Here is a 17,699-nt window from a genome sequence, read left to right as displayed (position 1 = left end):
CCACTGGTTACTAGCTGTGTGTGTGCTGGCTCACTTGTGCATGTGGAGAAGAGAGAATGCCCTTCTTCCCTCTCTTCTCATACCTTTAGGAAAGAATTTGACACCCTTCCCACTTAACCATCATCACTAACTCATTTCAGAGATTCAACCCTTTACTGGAGGGAAGTCTTAGGCGGTAGAGAGCAGTGGTTAAGAGAACAGACTGTGGAGCCAGATGGCCTGAGTGGCTGAATTCAGCAGCTCTTTGTATCTATATGACTCAGTTCTCTCACCTGTAAAATGGGGTTTTAACATCCTCATAAGATTGTTCTGACATCGAGAGAGTTAATATATGCAAAGTAGTGGCTTATATATGCTAAGTACTCTTAGAGACCTTTGCTATTTTTATTGTGCCGAACGTGCTACAGCAGACCACTATTTTATTCTGCCCTTTACATCAGTTCATTTATAACAGTAATAATAAAATAACTGACATTTATTGAAGGCTTACTAATGTGCCAGACATTGCAGTAAGGATTTTGCATAACTTATATCATTTAACTTATTTCTCTGGGGTCAGGGAAGAGTATACCAAGTAGAGAAAGGGTGGTGATTATGATTATTGTCTTCGTTTAAGTAGTTGGCTTTGTGAAGTCAAGGATGTGACTCTCTGGCTCACTGTTATGTCACCAGCACATGTTGCAAAGCATGCAATTTGGGTTTAACAAATGTATGAATACTCCAATATGGAAGGGTTATCTTCTGAAACAGGGATTTGAGTTATACTATGTGACAAAGGGTTAAAGGATTTTCATTTGCATAAGAACTTTGTAAATATTATGTTGTCTAACAAAAACAGGGGCTCAGTGGAAAAGCCATGAGTGGCTCCTCATGTTAGAAAGTGCTTCACCCATGATAGTATGAAACAGGGGTGTTTCAGAGGGGATTCCTGCCCTAAGCAGAAGGTAGTTCTTGATGAATGCCTAGACCCGCATAGCTCTGTGAAGGCCTATGCCATTACATTTTATTCTCTGTTTCCCCAACATATACACGATGATGGATGCACATGAGAAAAGGCTCTCCCCACGCTTCTTTTTTTTTTCCACAAATTTATTTATTTATTCAGTTATTTAATTTTTGGTTGCATTGGGTCTTCGCTGCTGCACATGGGTTTTCTTTAGTTGCTGAGAGCGGGGGCTACTCTTTGTTGCGATGCGTGGGCTTCTCATTGCGGTGGCTTCTCTTGTTGCGGAGCACAGGCTGTAGGTGCACGAGCTTCAGTAGTTGTGGCACACAGGCTTCAGTAGCTGTGGCTCGTGGGCTCCAGAGCGCAGGCTTAGTAGTTGTGGCACATGGGCTTTGTTGCTCCGCAGCATGTGGGATCTTCCCGGACCAGGGCTGGAACCTGTGTCCCCTGCATTGGCAGGCGGATTCTTAACCACTGAGTCACCAGGGAAGTCCTCCCCACACTTCTTGATTGGATGAATCAAACTATCAAGGGGATGTCTTGAGGCAAATTGGGAACCAGAGTTAGAAAGAGTTCCAAGTGAAGTGAAAACCACAACATTCTCTCCCCCTTCAGGGCTCCAGCAGATGGGAAATTAGGGCTTCGTGAAGCCTGGCTGAAAATCAGGAACCCCATAGGACATGCATAGGAAAGAGACCCAGTGCCCACATGGAGCTGGTTTCCTTCATGTGACAGGGAGCCCCCTGCTCCAAACCTCCAGAGCCCTTCTCTTCAATCTGTCCTATCAGAATGTCCTCACCTCCATCCAGAAACTGTTTTTCCCAGTCTGTGCCCCTCTTAGTTGAAGGAGTTTCCCATGAGGAGACCCTCCCAGCATCCAGAGACTGGTCCTCAGCTTCTTACTCTCAGGTTCCCGAATCCAGTTGCCCAGGGTTCCTTCCTTGGCTCCTGCTGTTGACCTTGATCCTCCCTCCTCCCCCTGAACCCTGCTGAGATGATCCATTGGATGAGTACCGCTCCTTCAAGAAATACTTTGCTTGTTAACGGCTTATCCCCAAATCCCATTCTAAATATCCAACATCATTATAAGTAAGAGAGAATGAAGAGGAATATGGGGGAATAAGGAGAGAGAGAGTGAGTAGGAGAGTGTGGGAGAAGCTGGACAGGATTAATGGATGATAAAATCCACTACTATTTATTAAGAACTTTTCTGAAGTCTAATTAAATAAGCTACTGCTTCACGGACAGTGTGTCGTATTTCTTTCCAACCTCATACTAACTCCATAAGATGGATACAATTTTTATCCCTGTTTTTAGATGGCAAGACTAAGCTCAGAGGAATCAAAGAATTTGCCTAAGGTCAGACATGTAAGAGACAATGCTAGTTCTTGGACCCAAAGTCAGACACTGGATCTACTGCTCACAAGCCCTTTGCTGCACTGTTGAGGAGCATTAGATGGATAGGCCTAGGAAAGCAGGGAACGGGGCTCTGGTTGAAGGAAGCAGGCATGGAGAAGTCCGTGACTATAACTTTGGGAGCAGGAGTTTCTTAGGCCTTGAACTTCAGCGAACTTTGACTCAGCAAACCCAAGGTCCTCATGGGGACACTGGGAGCTGGGGTGCAAGATGTGTCTATCAGAGGTCACAGAGAGGGCAGGGCCAAGGCTAGCTGTCAGCTATCAGAGTCCAGAAGGGCTACAGGTCTGTGGGCTCAGATAGGTGGTTAGGGCAGGTTGGCGGCTCCGGGTGGAGTCCTGAGTCTCAGGGCAGATAGACTGAGTACAGAAGCGAGCACGGGAAAGTGGAGGGAGGCACAGCATAGCAGCAATTTACATTTTACCACCACGTGAGACTCCCCATCCCCTCAACTAGGGGCAAAGAACTTAGTCCTGACATCTGTAAAATAAGAGTAATAATTACATCTATCTTATGGGGTTATGAAGGATCAAAAGAGATACACACTGTCTGGACCAGTAACAGCAATTCAGGCCAGAGCTATGGGTTCCCTAGGGACCAGATGTCTCAAAGCAGCAGGTAAGTTCTAGAAAATAACACCAATCACTCTTAAATATGTAGAGACTCTCAAAGCCCAATATATCATTTAACAATGGCCTGAGACGTCATGTGAGAGGAGCCTTCCCCTCCCTCAGGAGGGCTATCTTCACAGGTACTGTGGTCAAAGTCCAGAGCCTAGCTTTAAGGCTGAAACACCTGAAGCCACAGGTGCAGATGAAGGCAGCTGACAGCAAGTTTGCACTTTAAGAAAACCTCACTTCACATAGAGCATGTACAACCCTAGATTCTGAAGCGTAAGAGATCCACTAAGAATCTGACCAGAAGTTGAACAGGAAACAAGATGATTAAGGAACTAGAGACCACAAGAAAAATATTTGAAAAAACAGAGGAGATTTAGACGAGAGAAAAGTTAAAAGAGGATGAGAATTAATACTTACTGAAATCTTTCTATATGTCAGGTACCATTCTAGGGTATTTAAATAGTCTCATTTAATATGGTAGTTCTGTGAAGTATATATCATGAAACATGTTGTAATTCATGCTAATGATAAGTGATGTTTCTTGAGTATTTAGTATATACTAAGATATAATTTAAATTCATTATATGAATTAGTTTATCCTCATACCAATATTCAGAAGTCCATTAATGTTTCTCAAGTGATGAGGAAACCAAGGTGCAGAAAATGTAAGACAATTTCTTGAATAAGTAGCCAATTTGTAATCTAAACCCAGGTGGTCCAGGCTCTCCTACTGTCTACATTACACTGTCTCTTTTTAAGCGTGGAGGACTTGAGGGTCAAAGAGATGAAATAACCCGTCCAAGCTCATAGAGCTAGTAAGTAGTGAGGTTAAGATGTAGGCCCAGTTCTGCTGCTGCTAAAGACTGTGCTCTTCCTACAACAAAACACCAACACGGACATCTACTGTGGACCCAAGAAATAGAAGCAGATTAAACTGCCCCTATTCCCCACTTTTATACCTTGGATATTGGAGATTAGGGTTCAAGTCGTAATTGCAGACCATACATCCTCAACATGGGTGTGTCTCCATAAGAAAGTCTGAAAGAGAATGAATTAAAGAAAAAAATTGGAAACAAGTTCAGAATAAAAAGAGGCTCTAGCTTGGACTACAGAGATTGTTGGATTGTAGGTTATGTATAGGTCCCCGAGAACACTGGAGGTCTATAGGGGCCCAAATGACCTCTTGACCCTTGGCCAAGCCACAAGTTTGGTTAAGGAAGAGAGAGTATTATATTCTTTAGTTATTCTTCAGACCTAACCCCCTGCTTCTCTCTTTACCCTGCACTGGCTTAGAAACTCACTGCACCTAAAACATATGCGTATCTGTTTATTTAGGTCTGTGTGACATCTTAATTAGTGCCAAGCACTGAGGACACTAAACCATGCCACGGGCAGTGCTGTGGTGATGAGTTAAGAATATAAAAAATGAGAAGAAGGTCTGCAAGTTCCCTGCACCTCCCTTTGCAGAGCTTGACAATGAGAGTCCTCGCAAATGTTACCAGTGCAGGACCCTGCTTTATAAGTTAACTTCTCCAAGATCAGTTTGGGTTTCATGCTGTCTTTCTCCTCTACAAGGAGAATAGAAGACAGATAATTAACTTGGCTATCGTAATCACTTTGCTATGTATATGTATTTCAAATCATCATGTTATACACTTTACACATGTATGATTTTTATTTAAAAAAGAAAAAAAGAAAAAAGAAATGATTCAAAATATCTGTATTTCCAATCATCCTTTGGACATAAGGTGTGACTCTAATAGTTATATGTAAATACTTATTATAATACTATAACAACAGATAATACATAGTGAGCATATATTGTATCTCTATCTCTTTATGCAATAAACTAAATTAATTGTCATGATTTATCCTATGAGCTAAGTCATGTTACCATCCTGTATTTCAGAGACATGGAGACATTAAGAAACTTGCCCAAGGTTACATAAGAAGTAGGTGGTGTTGGGATCACTGAGCCTCTCCCAATTCCTCATGGCAACAATTGGCTAAAGCATTGTCAGCCCTATTTGATCAGGAATGGGCTTGTATTCATTGAAGACCCTGACACCTATTTCTTTCTGTGATTTTCCTGACCTCAATAGACTTACGAAACCTCTGATGTAGAAGAGAGGAGGAAGGGAGAGTTTATTGTGGTGAGTGATGAAGTCTCTTTCTGTGACCATGCACAAGGGGGGCTCCTCTCTGAGGCTAAATCACTTTGTCTCACTGTATTCTAGCTAGTTCTATACACCTTGCCTAAAGAGCATTGGAGAACAGGTATTCTCTATTATGAAAAATCCATTCATCTCTCAAGACCCAGTTTACATTTCTTTAATCCTGTAAGATCTTTTGGTACATTATTTACTCCCTAAAAAGATCCCAGACTTAAGAGAGTCATAAGTTTCCCCTCCTGCATATATCTCTATTAAGTATGGAAAGTATTGTAATATTGTATATAATTAACTATTGTTTTTGACTAGGACTCCTGGAAGGCAAGATACGTGTCTTATTCTTATTTATGATTCAAGCACTGAAATTAGTGTCTAGCACATAGCAGCTACTCCAAAAACATTTACTAGATGACTGTCTTGCCTACAAGTCCAGGCCCCTCTATCCCCTTCAGCCACCTTATCTCCAATTAAATAAGCTCCAATTTCCCCTTAATTCATATTTCATTTTTGTCTAAGCCTCCACTGCTGCCTTCCCACAGTCTAAGCATAGACATTTATGCCCGGGCCCCGTTCTGAGTCAATGCCCTGCTCCCTATCTTCTTGGTCTGCATAGCCTTATAGGCCAGGATCTGGCCCCAACACAACCATGCTGAGTCATGCTGAGTCATGCTGAGGCTTAGGGTGTATGGCCAGATGTTCTCAGCCCTGCGTGATGACTGCTATCTGGGTCCCCAGCAGGAGGCTTACAGGACAGATGACAAGAAAGGAGAAGTTGACTGCCTGACTGTAACTCCAACCAGCATAATGAAGAGAGAGGGATACCGAGGCAGAATGTGACACGTCCTGGAATATATTCCCTTTGGATTTAAAAGTGTATTTCTGGCCATCCCATAAATGCCATAGAATGATCAGTTGTTGTTCATCTAATAATCATCTTGCAGGTAGTCTCTCACACCAAGAAGCAGGAAAAAAAAAACCCTTATAAGTACATGTGTATGGATTTTTAATTCACAAAACATATAGTCATTAATCAAATGCGATCAGAGTAATTAGAAGCATAAGACCTTTGCTTGTGAGATCGCTGACCCTTTCTTATGCACCGTATAACTCAGGACAGAACCTTTATATACAGTTTCCTCATGTATATAAAGATGCGGCAGGGCTGGATGACTAAATAATTTTTCCAGGTCCCACCTTTTTAAGATTCCAGATACTGCACACCTACTTTGCAGTGTCCTGTAGGTAAGGACTGAGATATGAGGATGAAAGAGGGAGGCATGAAACAGAGGAAAAGGAAAACATTGTTCAGCATTTTAGGGCACCCCCAGACATCTGCTGACAAAGGCTCTGTGCTCTTAGCCCATGCTCACATGCAGGTCATGACTAGGGATGCCACTTGGGAACCCTCAACTTAAGGAAGCATCTCAGGCCAGTCTTGGTGCTACCACTGTCATGGGAAAATGTCTTACCTTATAAGCCTCTGCTCAGCACCCAAGAGATGCTCGCAGTCTTCACGTCACTTTGGGTAAAGTTCTGACGTGTGAGATATTTTCTGATTTTCCTACCTACCCTTCCACCATCTTCATTTTAAAGCAAGAATTCTGAGGCAGTTAGTGTGCTGAACAAAGGAACTGACAAAACTCAACATAAAGACTCTCCTTGTTCAGCTTCCAAATCCTCACACTGACATATACTCACATTCAGAAATTAGCATGTACAAGAGCATGGGCATACATGTGTGCACACACACACACAAAAGCACCTTCCAAATTCCACATCCTGTTAGAAAATCCATTTGGTGTTACTTTAAACATTTATTTACAGGCTGACCCCTTGCTACCACCTGCATTGCTACCACCCTGGTGTAAGGCACTATAATCTCTACCTGAACTCTTACTGCAGACTCCTAATTGATCTGTTTACTTCTACAACTGCCACCGGACAGTGTCTTCCCAACACTGAAGCCAAAGCGCACTTGTAAAAGTGTAAATCATGTATGGTAACCTCTTTGTCCAAAGGTCTCTGATAGTTTCCTGCATCAATCATAATAAAGCCAAATTTCCTACCATAACAAGTTCGTACAATAACAACAGTTGCCAATGTTTGTTGGCACATACACACATATATGTGTGTGTATATATGTGCATGTATATATGTGTATCTGTAAATATAGGTGTATATGTGTGTATATATATATAACATATGTGCAGATATAATACGTATACATATGTTTATAAATATATATATATATGCTTTTTCTTACAACTCTATGATACAGGTATTATTATTGTCACAAATTTTATAGATTAGCACCTCCACAACCAGCACTTCTACTCTCCCTCTCAGTCTGCTCCTATATTGGCCTTATTTTCAATCCCTGAAAATTCTAAGCATCCTCCCACTTTAGATACTTATATTTGTAATTCCCTATGTCTTAGACATTTAATCCATATGCAGTGGCTATTTATCACCTGTCGGTGTCTTCTCAAGTGTCCCCTTATAGTGAAGAAATCCCTACCACACATTTTAAAGTAGTAATACCCTTCCACCCTTGTCCCCATCAAACTCTATCCTTCATTCCAGTGTTCTTTTCCTCCATAGCACTTAACATCATTTGGCATATACCATATATTTTATTTGTTTATTTACTTATTGTTTCACTTCCCTTACTATCAACTCCATGAAAATGCTTTGTTTTGTTTTGCTTCTGTATTCTTAGAACTTTTGCAGTATTGAATGAACAACTGAAGAGCCAAACACATACATCTATCATTACAAAGACATATACACATACACCCACCGCTACACACATACCAAGATATACAGTGTAGTAATGCCAAAAGAGGTAATGCCAAGTAGATCTATTTAGACCTCAGCAACCAGGACCTTGATCAAATTACTTAGTTCCAGGATGTGGCCCATTTATTCTGTAGGCTGAGATTGACTCTTGAAGTCTTATTCTTGTTAAAATGAAAGGCACCTAAAAATAGAAACCTGTGTACTTATTTATCCATTTACATTGAGATTTATAACTTGAATACTCATGTCTTTGTGAGCAATACATTCTTTCCTTATATCAATCAAGTAAAAGTAGAGGAAACAAACTGTTCCAAAGCAAGCAGCTGGATGCAATCATGCTAAGTAAGCATCTTGCCAGTAGGGTCAGACATGGCTTGTTCATCCATCTTCATGGGAAGGATAAGTTTGGCCTGGACATAAATGTTATGTGAGGTTCAAAACATCTCTAGATTCTGAGCCAACAGAGCAACATTCCTTTTCCTATACTTTCCTTGTTGGCCAACTCTCTAATGATTAATACACTTCTCTTTATACATCAGAACATTCCATAGATTATAGTTAAGAGCTTCTGGCCTGGGAGTCATTCTGTTTCTTTCAGGTGACTTTGAGTCTCTCTTTTTTATCACTAAATTTATTTTTAATTGCAATTGAAATTAGGGTGAGATTTGTTCCCCTGTCTTTTGAGGTCTTGCATATTATCTAGTCACTGTTGCCTTCATATTTTGATAATACTCACATATTTGTAAACACGCACACACACGCACTCAAATATATTTTACACAGAGCATATTTATCAGGCATTTCTAAACAGTTAACCATGCAAGACCTCCAAACACTAACCCAAAATCTCTTTCACTTGTCTACTTGTATAAAAACCAATAGAGTCTTTGAAGCCAGTAAGAGAAGCACTTTGGCTTTCACTTCTTTAGCTAGTCCTCTTCTTTGCCACAGCTCTGTGTAGTCCTGAGCCCCTATCTAAGCTCACAGTTTCTGACCCCACCCAGCTATCACCAGCCCAAGTCCCCAGAAGGAGAAAAACACTGGATCTGTCTACCTCTGTTAATTAAAGAGAAACCAAAATAAAATAAATGCCCCCCCCAAACCCCAGAAAACAGATGAATACACAGAAGAAGAAGAAGAAGAGGGAAGAGGAGGAGGGAGAGGGGGGGAAGGGAGAGGGAGGGGAAGGAAGAGGAGGAGGAGAAGGAGAAGAGGAGGAGGAAGAAGAAGAAGCGGAAGGGGAAAGGGAAGGGAAAGAAAAACAAACAAACAAACAAAAAACAAAACAGGTGCAGGAAAAAACTGGTGACATTAATGCCTAAATGGGGCTGGAGTAGAGAGAAGGGCTACAGTAGCTTGTTGGTCTAGTAATCTAAGAGGTTTTCCTTTCCCTCAGAGATGCCTCAGACTCAGTAAGATAGGGGTTGTGAAAATTTGGTTTCAGATGGAGCCCTTCTGGGGCTAGAATTAGCAAAGGCTGAAAGGGGTTTGGGAGAGGAGTGATCATTAACTGCCCTCACTAGGTCAAAGGATCCTAGTTTCTCATAATTCCTCATGGTAGATGATCTTGTTAATGGGTGGGATCTAACCATACTGCTTCCATTTAAGGCCTGCATAGTTACCAAACCTCAAATTTATACTGTTTGATAGATGCAGATTTTTTATTCAAGAAACATGCTATGCTATAGCTTCAGTATTGAGTATCCAAAGTACTGAAGATAACGTGACTAGGCAAAAAAAAAAAAAAAAAAAAAGTCATTAACTTTTTGAAATTCAAAGTCATCAAGTCAAGGACTTCCCAATCTTGGGACAGAGAATTCTAAGCCCTATACCTAGAAGAATGTCATTTGAATCAATCGTAGGTAGAAATTTAAATATTGAGTTTATGTGTGCTTCAGAGCTACTACATATGAACAAAGTTTGTAAATTACTACTTGACTAAAGTCTTGAGTAAGATCCATGAGATATGGACCAATGAGCTATAGTAGTGCGGTAGAGGGAAGGAAGATTAGCAAGCACTGGCTCTAATGATAGTGTCATTCCTTCTAACTATTCAGAGCTGTCTTAGTTCATAGAATACACTAGGCAATACTATTTAAACTGAACCTAAAAAACCAGGAGTTTCTCAAAAATTTAATCATAAAAATAAATGAAGACAACTTTGCTTAAGGTCAAAAAGCATCAAGGAAGCCAAGAAAGTGAAGTTATAAAATGGGAATATGGGAAGTTTCTGACTTTTCTAAGTTGCCAGATTCCAGCTTTAACCTTCAAGGTTCATCGTGTAGACAAGTGTACAATAACTGGCTGGTTCTGCCTTTCCATTCCCTCTTCCCAGTGAAGATTCCTCTCGCTTAATTAACACTCACATGCATCTCTGGCTATGCCTTAGTCACAGTGGTCCCAGAGGTCAGTCAAACCATCGATGTCTGTGCTATAAGCCTCCAACAAAAGAAATCCCTCTGAGAATGAGACCCAGCTTGGGTTCACAGTCACCTGCAACCTTTGTGAGACATGATGCAGAGGCCCAGTGATTACAAAGCAGTAGTGTTGCTTGACCAGTGGTCGTGGTCTATTCTCACATTCTTTGCAATCATAACAGAAGATATTCATTGGCTCCCTGCATGGCAGCCATTAGAATTTCCTGCTACTCGTGGTACCCAATTTATTCTAGACTAATGCAACACTTAATAGGACTTTTATCCCATCTATTTCTGCTATAAGAAGATAAATTGAGGCTTCCCTGGTGGCGCAGTGGTTGAGAATCTGCCTGCCAATTCAGGGGACACGGGTTCGAGCCCTGGTCTGGGAAGATCCCACATGCCGCGGAGCAGCTGGGCCCGTGAACCACAACTACTGAGCCTGCGCGTCTGGAGCCTGTGCTCCGCAACAAGAGAGGCCGCAATAGTGAGAGGCCCGCGCACCGCGATGAAGAGTGGCCCCGGCTCGCCGCAACTAGAGAAAGCCCTCGCACAGAAATGAAGACCCAACACAGCCAAAAATTAAATAAATAAATAAATAAAAAAGAAGATAAATTGAGATGCATAATGAAAGCAGACTAACTTATAGCTTCACTAATCAAGAATCCTAAGCAGCTTATTTTGTACCTTCAGTGGTTTATAAACCCAGTGCATAATTTTCCAATTTTAAAATTAAAAATAGAAAAAAACTCATTTGTGGTAAAGAATAACTTTTGAAGTATTTTTTCTCAGCTAATATTATGAAAAAATGTAGTGGGATCAAAGACCTATTTTATCTATTAGCAATTTAATTTATACAATCCTCCATACTAATAGCACCTAAAGATAATACAGTATTTGACTCACAGGATTAGTACATATGTCATAAATTAGCTAGCAAGATTTAAGAAACTATTTTATTTTTCCTTGCTAAAAAGAGGCATCTTACATCTTTCTTAAAATCCTGCACAGAGTTTACCAAAGTACAAATGCCACAGGATACCCTAAGAGGCAGGAGTTAATCTTTAACAAATTTTTAAGTTTCTTTTAAAACTTTTCATTTAAACACCTTAAGATATAACATTTTTATTTTATTAATTTTAGTTTATAGGCAGTAAATGAATAGTCTTAGTTTTTTTTTTTTCTGACCATTTAATCTTTCTGATGTATCATGGATAATCATGTCATTTATCTCTCTAAACTTTGGGTTTTTCATCTAGGAAAAAGAGACAATAATCATGGTATTGCACAGGAGAAATAAATAAAATACTTCAAAATGAGCAGCTGAGATAATTGAGCTTGAATCAACAAGCACCTAAGCAAAAATGAAACTATATTCAGCTTAAGTGACTTCAGAATCAGAATCCATAAGCCTTGAACTGAGCTACAGACATGCTGCCTTTCAACCCTGTAACATTTCTTGAAGCCTTTTTCCACAACCTTTTGTAATAAGAAAGCAAGGGATGGGCCAGATCCTTGGAGGCAAGCCAGTTCTTTTCCCAAAGGCTGTTACTAGAGAAGGATATATGAGCCCTGAAATGGGTATAAGGGAGGAGAAGGGAGATCAACCCCACACTCTGAATTTAAGAGAAGCCTGGTGTCCACACTCTGAATTGGAAGGAGAATGGAACATGCTCATACTGTCTGCTTCAGGTGAGGTTTGTTTCCCAAACTCTTGGTCTTGTGCAGCCTGGTCCTTATTCCCTGGGCTTTGACAATGTCTGATCCTCATACCCAAGGTCTAAGGGAAGGCTCAGTGTACTCACACTGAGGATCTATAGAAATTTGCCTTGGAAACCTAGAGCCCTATCTCTACTGATTGAAAAATCATCCATAATTTAAAAAGACACATGCACCCCTATGTTTGAAGCAGCACTATGTACAATAGCCAAGACATGGAAGCAACCTTCATGCCCATTGACAGATGAATGGATAAAGAGATGTGGTACTTACATACAATGGAATATTACTCAGCCATAAAATAGAATGAAATAATGCCATTTGCAGCAACGTGGATGCACTTAAAGATTATCATATTAAGTGAAGTAAGCCAGACAGAGAAAGACAAATATCATATGACATCGCTTATATGTGGAATCTAAAAAAAAATGATACAAATGAACTTATATACAAAACAGAAATAGACCCACAGACATGGAAAACAAACTTATGGTTACAAGAGTTTGGGATTAACATAAACACACTACTATATGTCAAATAGATAAACAACAAGGACCTACCATATAGCACAGGGAACAATACTCAATATTTTATAATAGCCTATAAGGGAAAAGAATCTGAAAAAATATATATATATATAAAACTGAATCACTTTGCTGTACACCTGAAACTAACACAACATTGTAAATCAACTATACTTAAAAATAAATAAATAAAACTCTTATTCATACAAGGGCTATTCTTCACTGAGTAGCCAGATACTTCTTGTCCTTTCATTGGTCCTCTACTTCAGTGATCAAATGTCTTCTCTCTCATCCTAGAATTCTGTCATCTTAGGTTATATAGTCTAGCCCAGGGAGTCTTTCCTATCTTTCTTAAGGGGGGAATAAGCTAAGAAACCCTTGTGAAGGTCACAGCCCAGGAAAACTGGTCCACTGAAGGCTGATTTTTTTTAAAGTGTATTTATTTTTGGCTGCGTTGGGTCTTCTTTGCTGTGTGTGGGCTTTCTTTTTAGTTGCGGTGAGCAGGGGCTACTCTTCATTGCCGAGCGTGGGCCTCTCATTGTGGTGGCCTCTCTCGTCTTGGAGCACCGGGTCTAGGTGCGCGGGCTCTAGAGTGCAGGCTCAGTAGTTGTGGTGCACGGGCCTAGCTGGTCTGCAGCATGTGGGATCTTCCTGAACCAGGGCTCGAACCCATGTCCCGTGCATTAGCAGGCAGATTCCTAACCACTGCGCCACCAGGGAAACCCCAAGGCTGGTTTTTAATTATACAATTATAGATGGCTTCTCCTCCACCATTCCTTACCACTATATCAACAGGACTCCAGTATAATAACAGAGGATTGCAGCTGGAAAAGTTGCAGTACATAATCTATTTCATGATGATGTGTTCTTAGGGAAGCCCAGAGCCAACAGGGACATCAAAACACAAAAGAAAACCAAAAATAAGGACACTAGAGAAACTTGAAGTCTCCTGCACTGATGGCTTCAACAAACATTAAACATACTCCAACTGCTAGCCTATCATATCAATTCATCTATTCCTCAGTTTGATCACAAGTCCTGGTTTTAAATAATTTCAGACTCCTTAGCAGCCTCGCTGGTATAAATAAGTACAGAAAATCAAGAAGAGCACTCAGGGCAATGTCTCCAGAGTAGACAGTTTCCCTTGTTGTCATAGAGAAATGGACAGAGAGAGAGATCCCTGGAAGCACAGGATGTAAGCTTATTCTACCTGTTCTCTCTATGAAATAATCTTTGGTTATTTTACTTTGGGATTGAGGTCTTAGTTCTATTGTAGATCCCTTGCATCTCTGTTCAGCTTCCTGAAGTAACCATGTATGTGTTTTGTCTCCCTTAGAAAACTAAAATCCAGAGCTTGGCTATAATCCACTCCTCAAGAGAGCTAGAACTAGCTGAGGTTCTGTGTCAACAATTGTATTTTTTTTTCTTGACTGTGTTTTTGTCCCTGTCACCATCTCACCATCCTTAACCCAAATATTAAACCTGGTTTGACTGGAACTCTTTCTTTATCTTGGGCTTAGCTGCACTCTATGGGTCTTTCTGGGATAAGGAGAATGGGAGAGATGGATGTCATCGTGGAGGATGACATGGGGAGAGAAGAGGGCGAAAAGAGAGAATGAATGAAAAATTGTGTTGAGGATGGAGGAGGAGCCAACAAAAGAAGGATGTTTTAGGAACCAACACATTATCACAGACTCAACATACATCTTCCTTGCTGACCATTTCCTGACCTGACTCCACCCCTGAGGGACACAGCTCAGCCTTGACCAATGACTTTAAAGGATTAAGGGGAACAAAGGGCCAGAAGTTCAGCAGTAAAGAATAAAAGGCCACACCTTCCAGCAGCAGCACAGACTTGCTTCTGACACTTCTGTGATCACCAGTAAGCTCCAAGACCTGACATCATGGTGCATTTTACTGCTGAGGAGAAGGCTGCTATCACTAGCCTGTGGGGCAAAGTGAATGTGGAAGAGGCTGGAGGCGAGGCTCTGGGCAGGTAGCAACTGGACTTCATGGGGGAGGATGGTGAATATGAGCCTGGCAAATTGACCAGGAAATTCTTCAAACTTTTCGAGTCACTGATTTTCCATCTGCTATGGTCTCATCTCATAGGCTCCTGGTTGTCTACCCCTGGACCCAGAGGTTCTTTGACAGCTTTGGCAACCTGTCCTCTCCCTCTGCCATAATGGGAAACCCCAAGGTCAAGGCCCATGGCAAGAAGGTGCTGACATCCTTCGGAGATGCTGTTAAGAACATGGACAACCTCAAGGGCGCCTTTGCTAAGCTGAGCGAGCTGCACTGTGACAAACTGCACGTGGATCCTGAGAACTTCAGGGTGAGTTCAGAAATGTTCACGTGTTCTTTTTATGCTTTTTACTTTGGAATAATAATGGAAGTTGAGTCTTTGGTTGCAAAGACTAGCAAAGATCTCAGAAATCATAGATCAAAGTTGGTGTTAAGAGGGCAGAATTCCAGTGGACATACCAAGAGCACCTTGATTCAGGACTCGTGACGGTAAAGGGCTACTAGCCCTTTTAAGCCTGAGTTTGCTTAAAACTTTTCAGGGACTTTTGTTAGAACTGGACTTGTTTACCCTAGAGAATATCAAAGAATAACAGACTTGTTCAAGGAGGACTGGAATCTGGTTTCTGGTAGATGAAAACCTGTCTCAAGGAAAGAGAAATGTCTTATTTTATGTGGCTCCTGATGATTGAAGTTTAGGAAGATATTTGGGAGAATAATTTTTAGGCAGATTGTCTCAAAGAAATATCAATCAATTCTCTAAATATATTAAATTACCCATCAGTATTGGGACTAAGTGGAGGCTTATTCCTGCGTTGGTTGGAGACTTTACTAAACTCACTCTAAGAACTTATGCAGCCCTGAAATCCTATGATGACAAGGATTAGACAATTGGTAAATGTGAGAGGGAGGGAGAGAGGCAAATAAAAATGGTGAAATGGGAGAGAGTGAGGGGATATAGGTAGACAGAATGTTGAATGGAGGGCTCATAGAATTTAAATAAAATTTAAGAACTAGCTTATCAGAGTTTATTGCACAGATACAAACCATGGAGCAGTTTATGATGTGGAGTTGGGAGTGGGTGTAGGTATTAAGCCATTATTTTCTGCAACCCTTTTAGGAAAATTCTACTCAACATATCTAATTGTCATTTTGTCTCTCACCTAACAGCTCCTGGGCAACGTGATGGTGATTATTCTGGCTTCTCACTTCGGCAGAGAATTCACCCCTGAGTTGCAGGCTGCTTGGCAGAAGCTGGTGGCTGGTGTTGCCACTGCTCTGGCCCACAAGTACCACTGAATTCTCTTTTCAGTTCACCATTTTTTGTCCCCAGTGCCTTCCTTCTGCACATGGGGACTGGGGTTTGGCCTTGAGAGCCCAGCTTCTGTTTAATAAAGTACATTCTATTCAGTGATCAAAAATTAATATTGTATCTTCTCCATCATTTACTCTTGTGTTAAAGGAGAAAAGGTTCATTGGCTGAGGGGCGGGGGGAGACATAGGAAGAAGAGCCCTTTGAGAAGTGTGTGTGGACTCATCAACAGAAGATAGACGTCCTGGGAGGATTCAGGATGATTGAGAGGATGCCAAGATGCAGAAAGGAGTTTTCTGGGGTGGGAAATGGTTAGTTAAGTGGGCAGGGACTTACAGGGCAGTGTGGCAAAACTTACTGTAGGGGGAAGAAAGGAGGTAGTAAGCAGTGCCTGAGAAAAGCCAAGGCTAAGACACTTGAAGTCATTGTGCATCATATTCTGATTGAATGTAACATGCACTAAAATAAAGCTAGAATTAGGATAGTATGTGAATGGGGGGCGGGTGATGACCAAGGCTTAGTGTAGGAGATAAGATACTAACAAAGGTGCATAGTCTAAAACTAGCAAGCCTGGGCTTGGTAACGTGCATGAAAATGACTCTCTGGAAGTAAAGGAGAGAGTAAGACGTAGGTAGAGGGTTAGGAAAGACTGGGTAATGCAAGGCCTTGAATATAAAAATAAAAGCTATTACTATGATAGTGGCAAGAGTAAACAATAAATATTCTTAGAACTTTAAATGACCCAAGGGATAGGATTTGGGGGGAGAGTAATCTGCTTAATGCACACAAAATGAATTAAGAATTGCAGAGACTAGACATGGATGTTAATTGAGGAGAACAGACATAATGACCTCCACCCAAGAAGAGCAGGGAGGTCTGCAAAAAGTGAAAGATGAACAAGGGGAGAGTGAGGAGGACATGTTTTCTGATTGGCTGGGGTGGATGAGGAGGAAGGAAGTGATGGGAGATGATTGAAAGCTCTCAGCCTGGATCTATCGAGAAAAGGCCTGCAATGACTTGGGGACTTTCATGTAAGAATGGCATTAACTGAATCATTCTTGAGGGAGTTATTGCCAGGTTGGTCAGGGAATCATGACCTTCAGGCTTTGAGTCAAACTGTCCTATCGAAGGTTAAGACCTTCACACTTTACAAGTTAGAGTATCATTTCTTGGCAAATTTAACTATTAGGCATTTCATTGCTCCCACACATTGATCACTACATGTTCTGTGAATTACCTTCTAATTTGGCCTTTTGTCTCCACAATGGGGATGAGAGACCAGTGATTATATTGTTGCAGGTTGTCAATAGCACTGGTCTCTCTGGGTCCCATAGACTCTCATTTTTCCCCTAAACAGAGTAAACAGAGGCTCTTCATGGCACTAAACCATTTAACCCAGCCAGCCAGTCAGTCAACAAATGAGAGCAATGTACATTCTTAATCAATCAGTTTCTTTCCGTCTTTCTTGCCCCTCAACTATTATTCTGACTATGAATGTCAAAGGGTCAGGGATGGTGATGATGTAATGGTGAGCAGAAGATTCATTCTTTATCCCTTAGGGATATAAATTTAGATCTAGGTTTTGTCAGTTCAAGACAGCTTAATGGAAAACAAATTCATAATTAACACACACACATGCGTACACATATGCATACAGTAGATGGTCAGAAAGGATGTCTAATTGTTGTTGTTAGGCAATAAAAGCCACCTGAGCAAAACAATGTGATAAACAGAATATGCTTGGAATGTTAAT

General features: G+C 41.0%; 1 protein-coding gene across 1 annotated transcript; it reads left to right on the top strand.

The window, feature by feature from the left end:
* The first annotated feature begins 14,507 nt into the window (after positions 1-14,507).
* Positions 14,508-15,933, top strand: LOC137771451 (hemoglobin subunit epsilon-1). Its single transcript, XM_068554816.1, has 3 exons — positions 14,508-14,608; positions 14,725-14,947; positions 15,805-15,933. Exons 1-3 carry the CDS (start codon positions 14,517-14,519, stop codon positions 15,931-15,933), a joined length of 444 nt encoding a protein of 147 aa, XP_068410917.1. The 5' UTR covers positions 14,508-14,516.
* The last annotated feature ends 1,766 nt before the right edge of the window (positions 15,934-17,699 follow it).

The sequence above is a fragment of the Eschrichtius robustus genome, chromosome 11 (genome assembly GCF_028021215.1).
Source record: "Eschrichtius robustus isolate mEscRob2 chromosome 11, mEscRob2.pri, whole genome shotgun sequence".
NCBI lineage: Eukaryota > Metazoa > Chordata > Mammalia > Artiodactyla > Eschrichtiidae > Eschrichtius > Eschrichtius robustus.
Note: the sequence above shows the minus strand (reverse complement) of the source record. Positions and strands in the feature narration are given on the sequence as shown.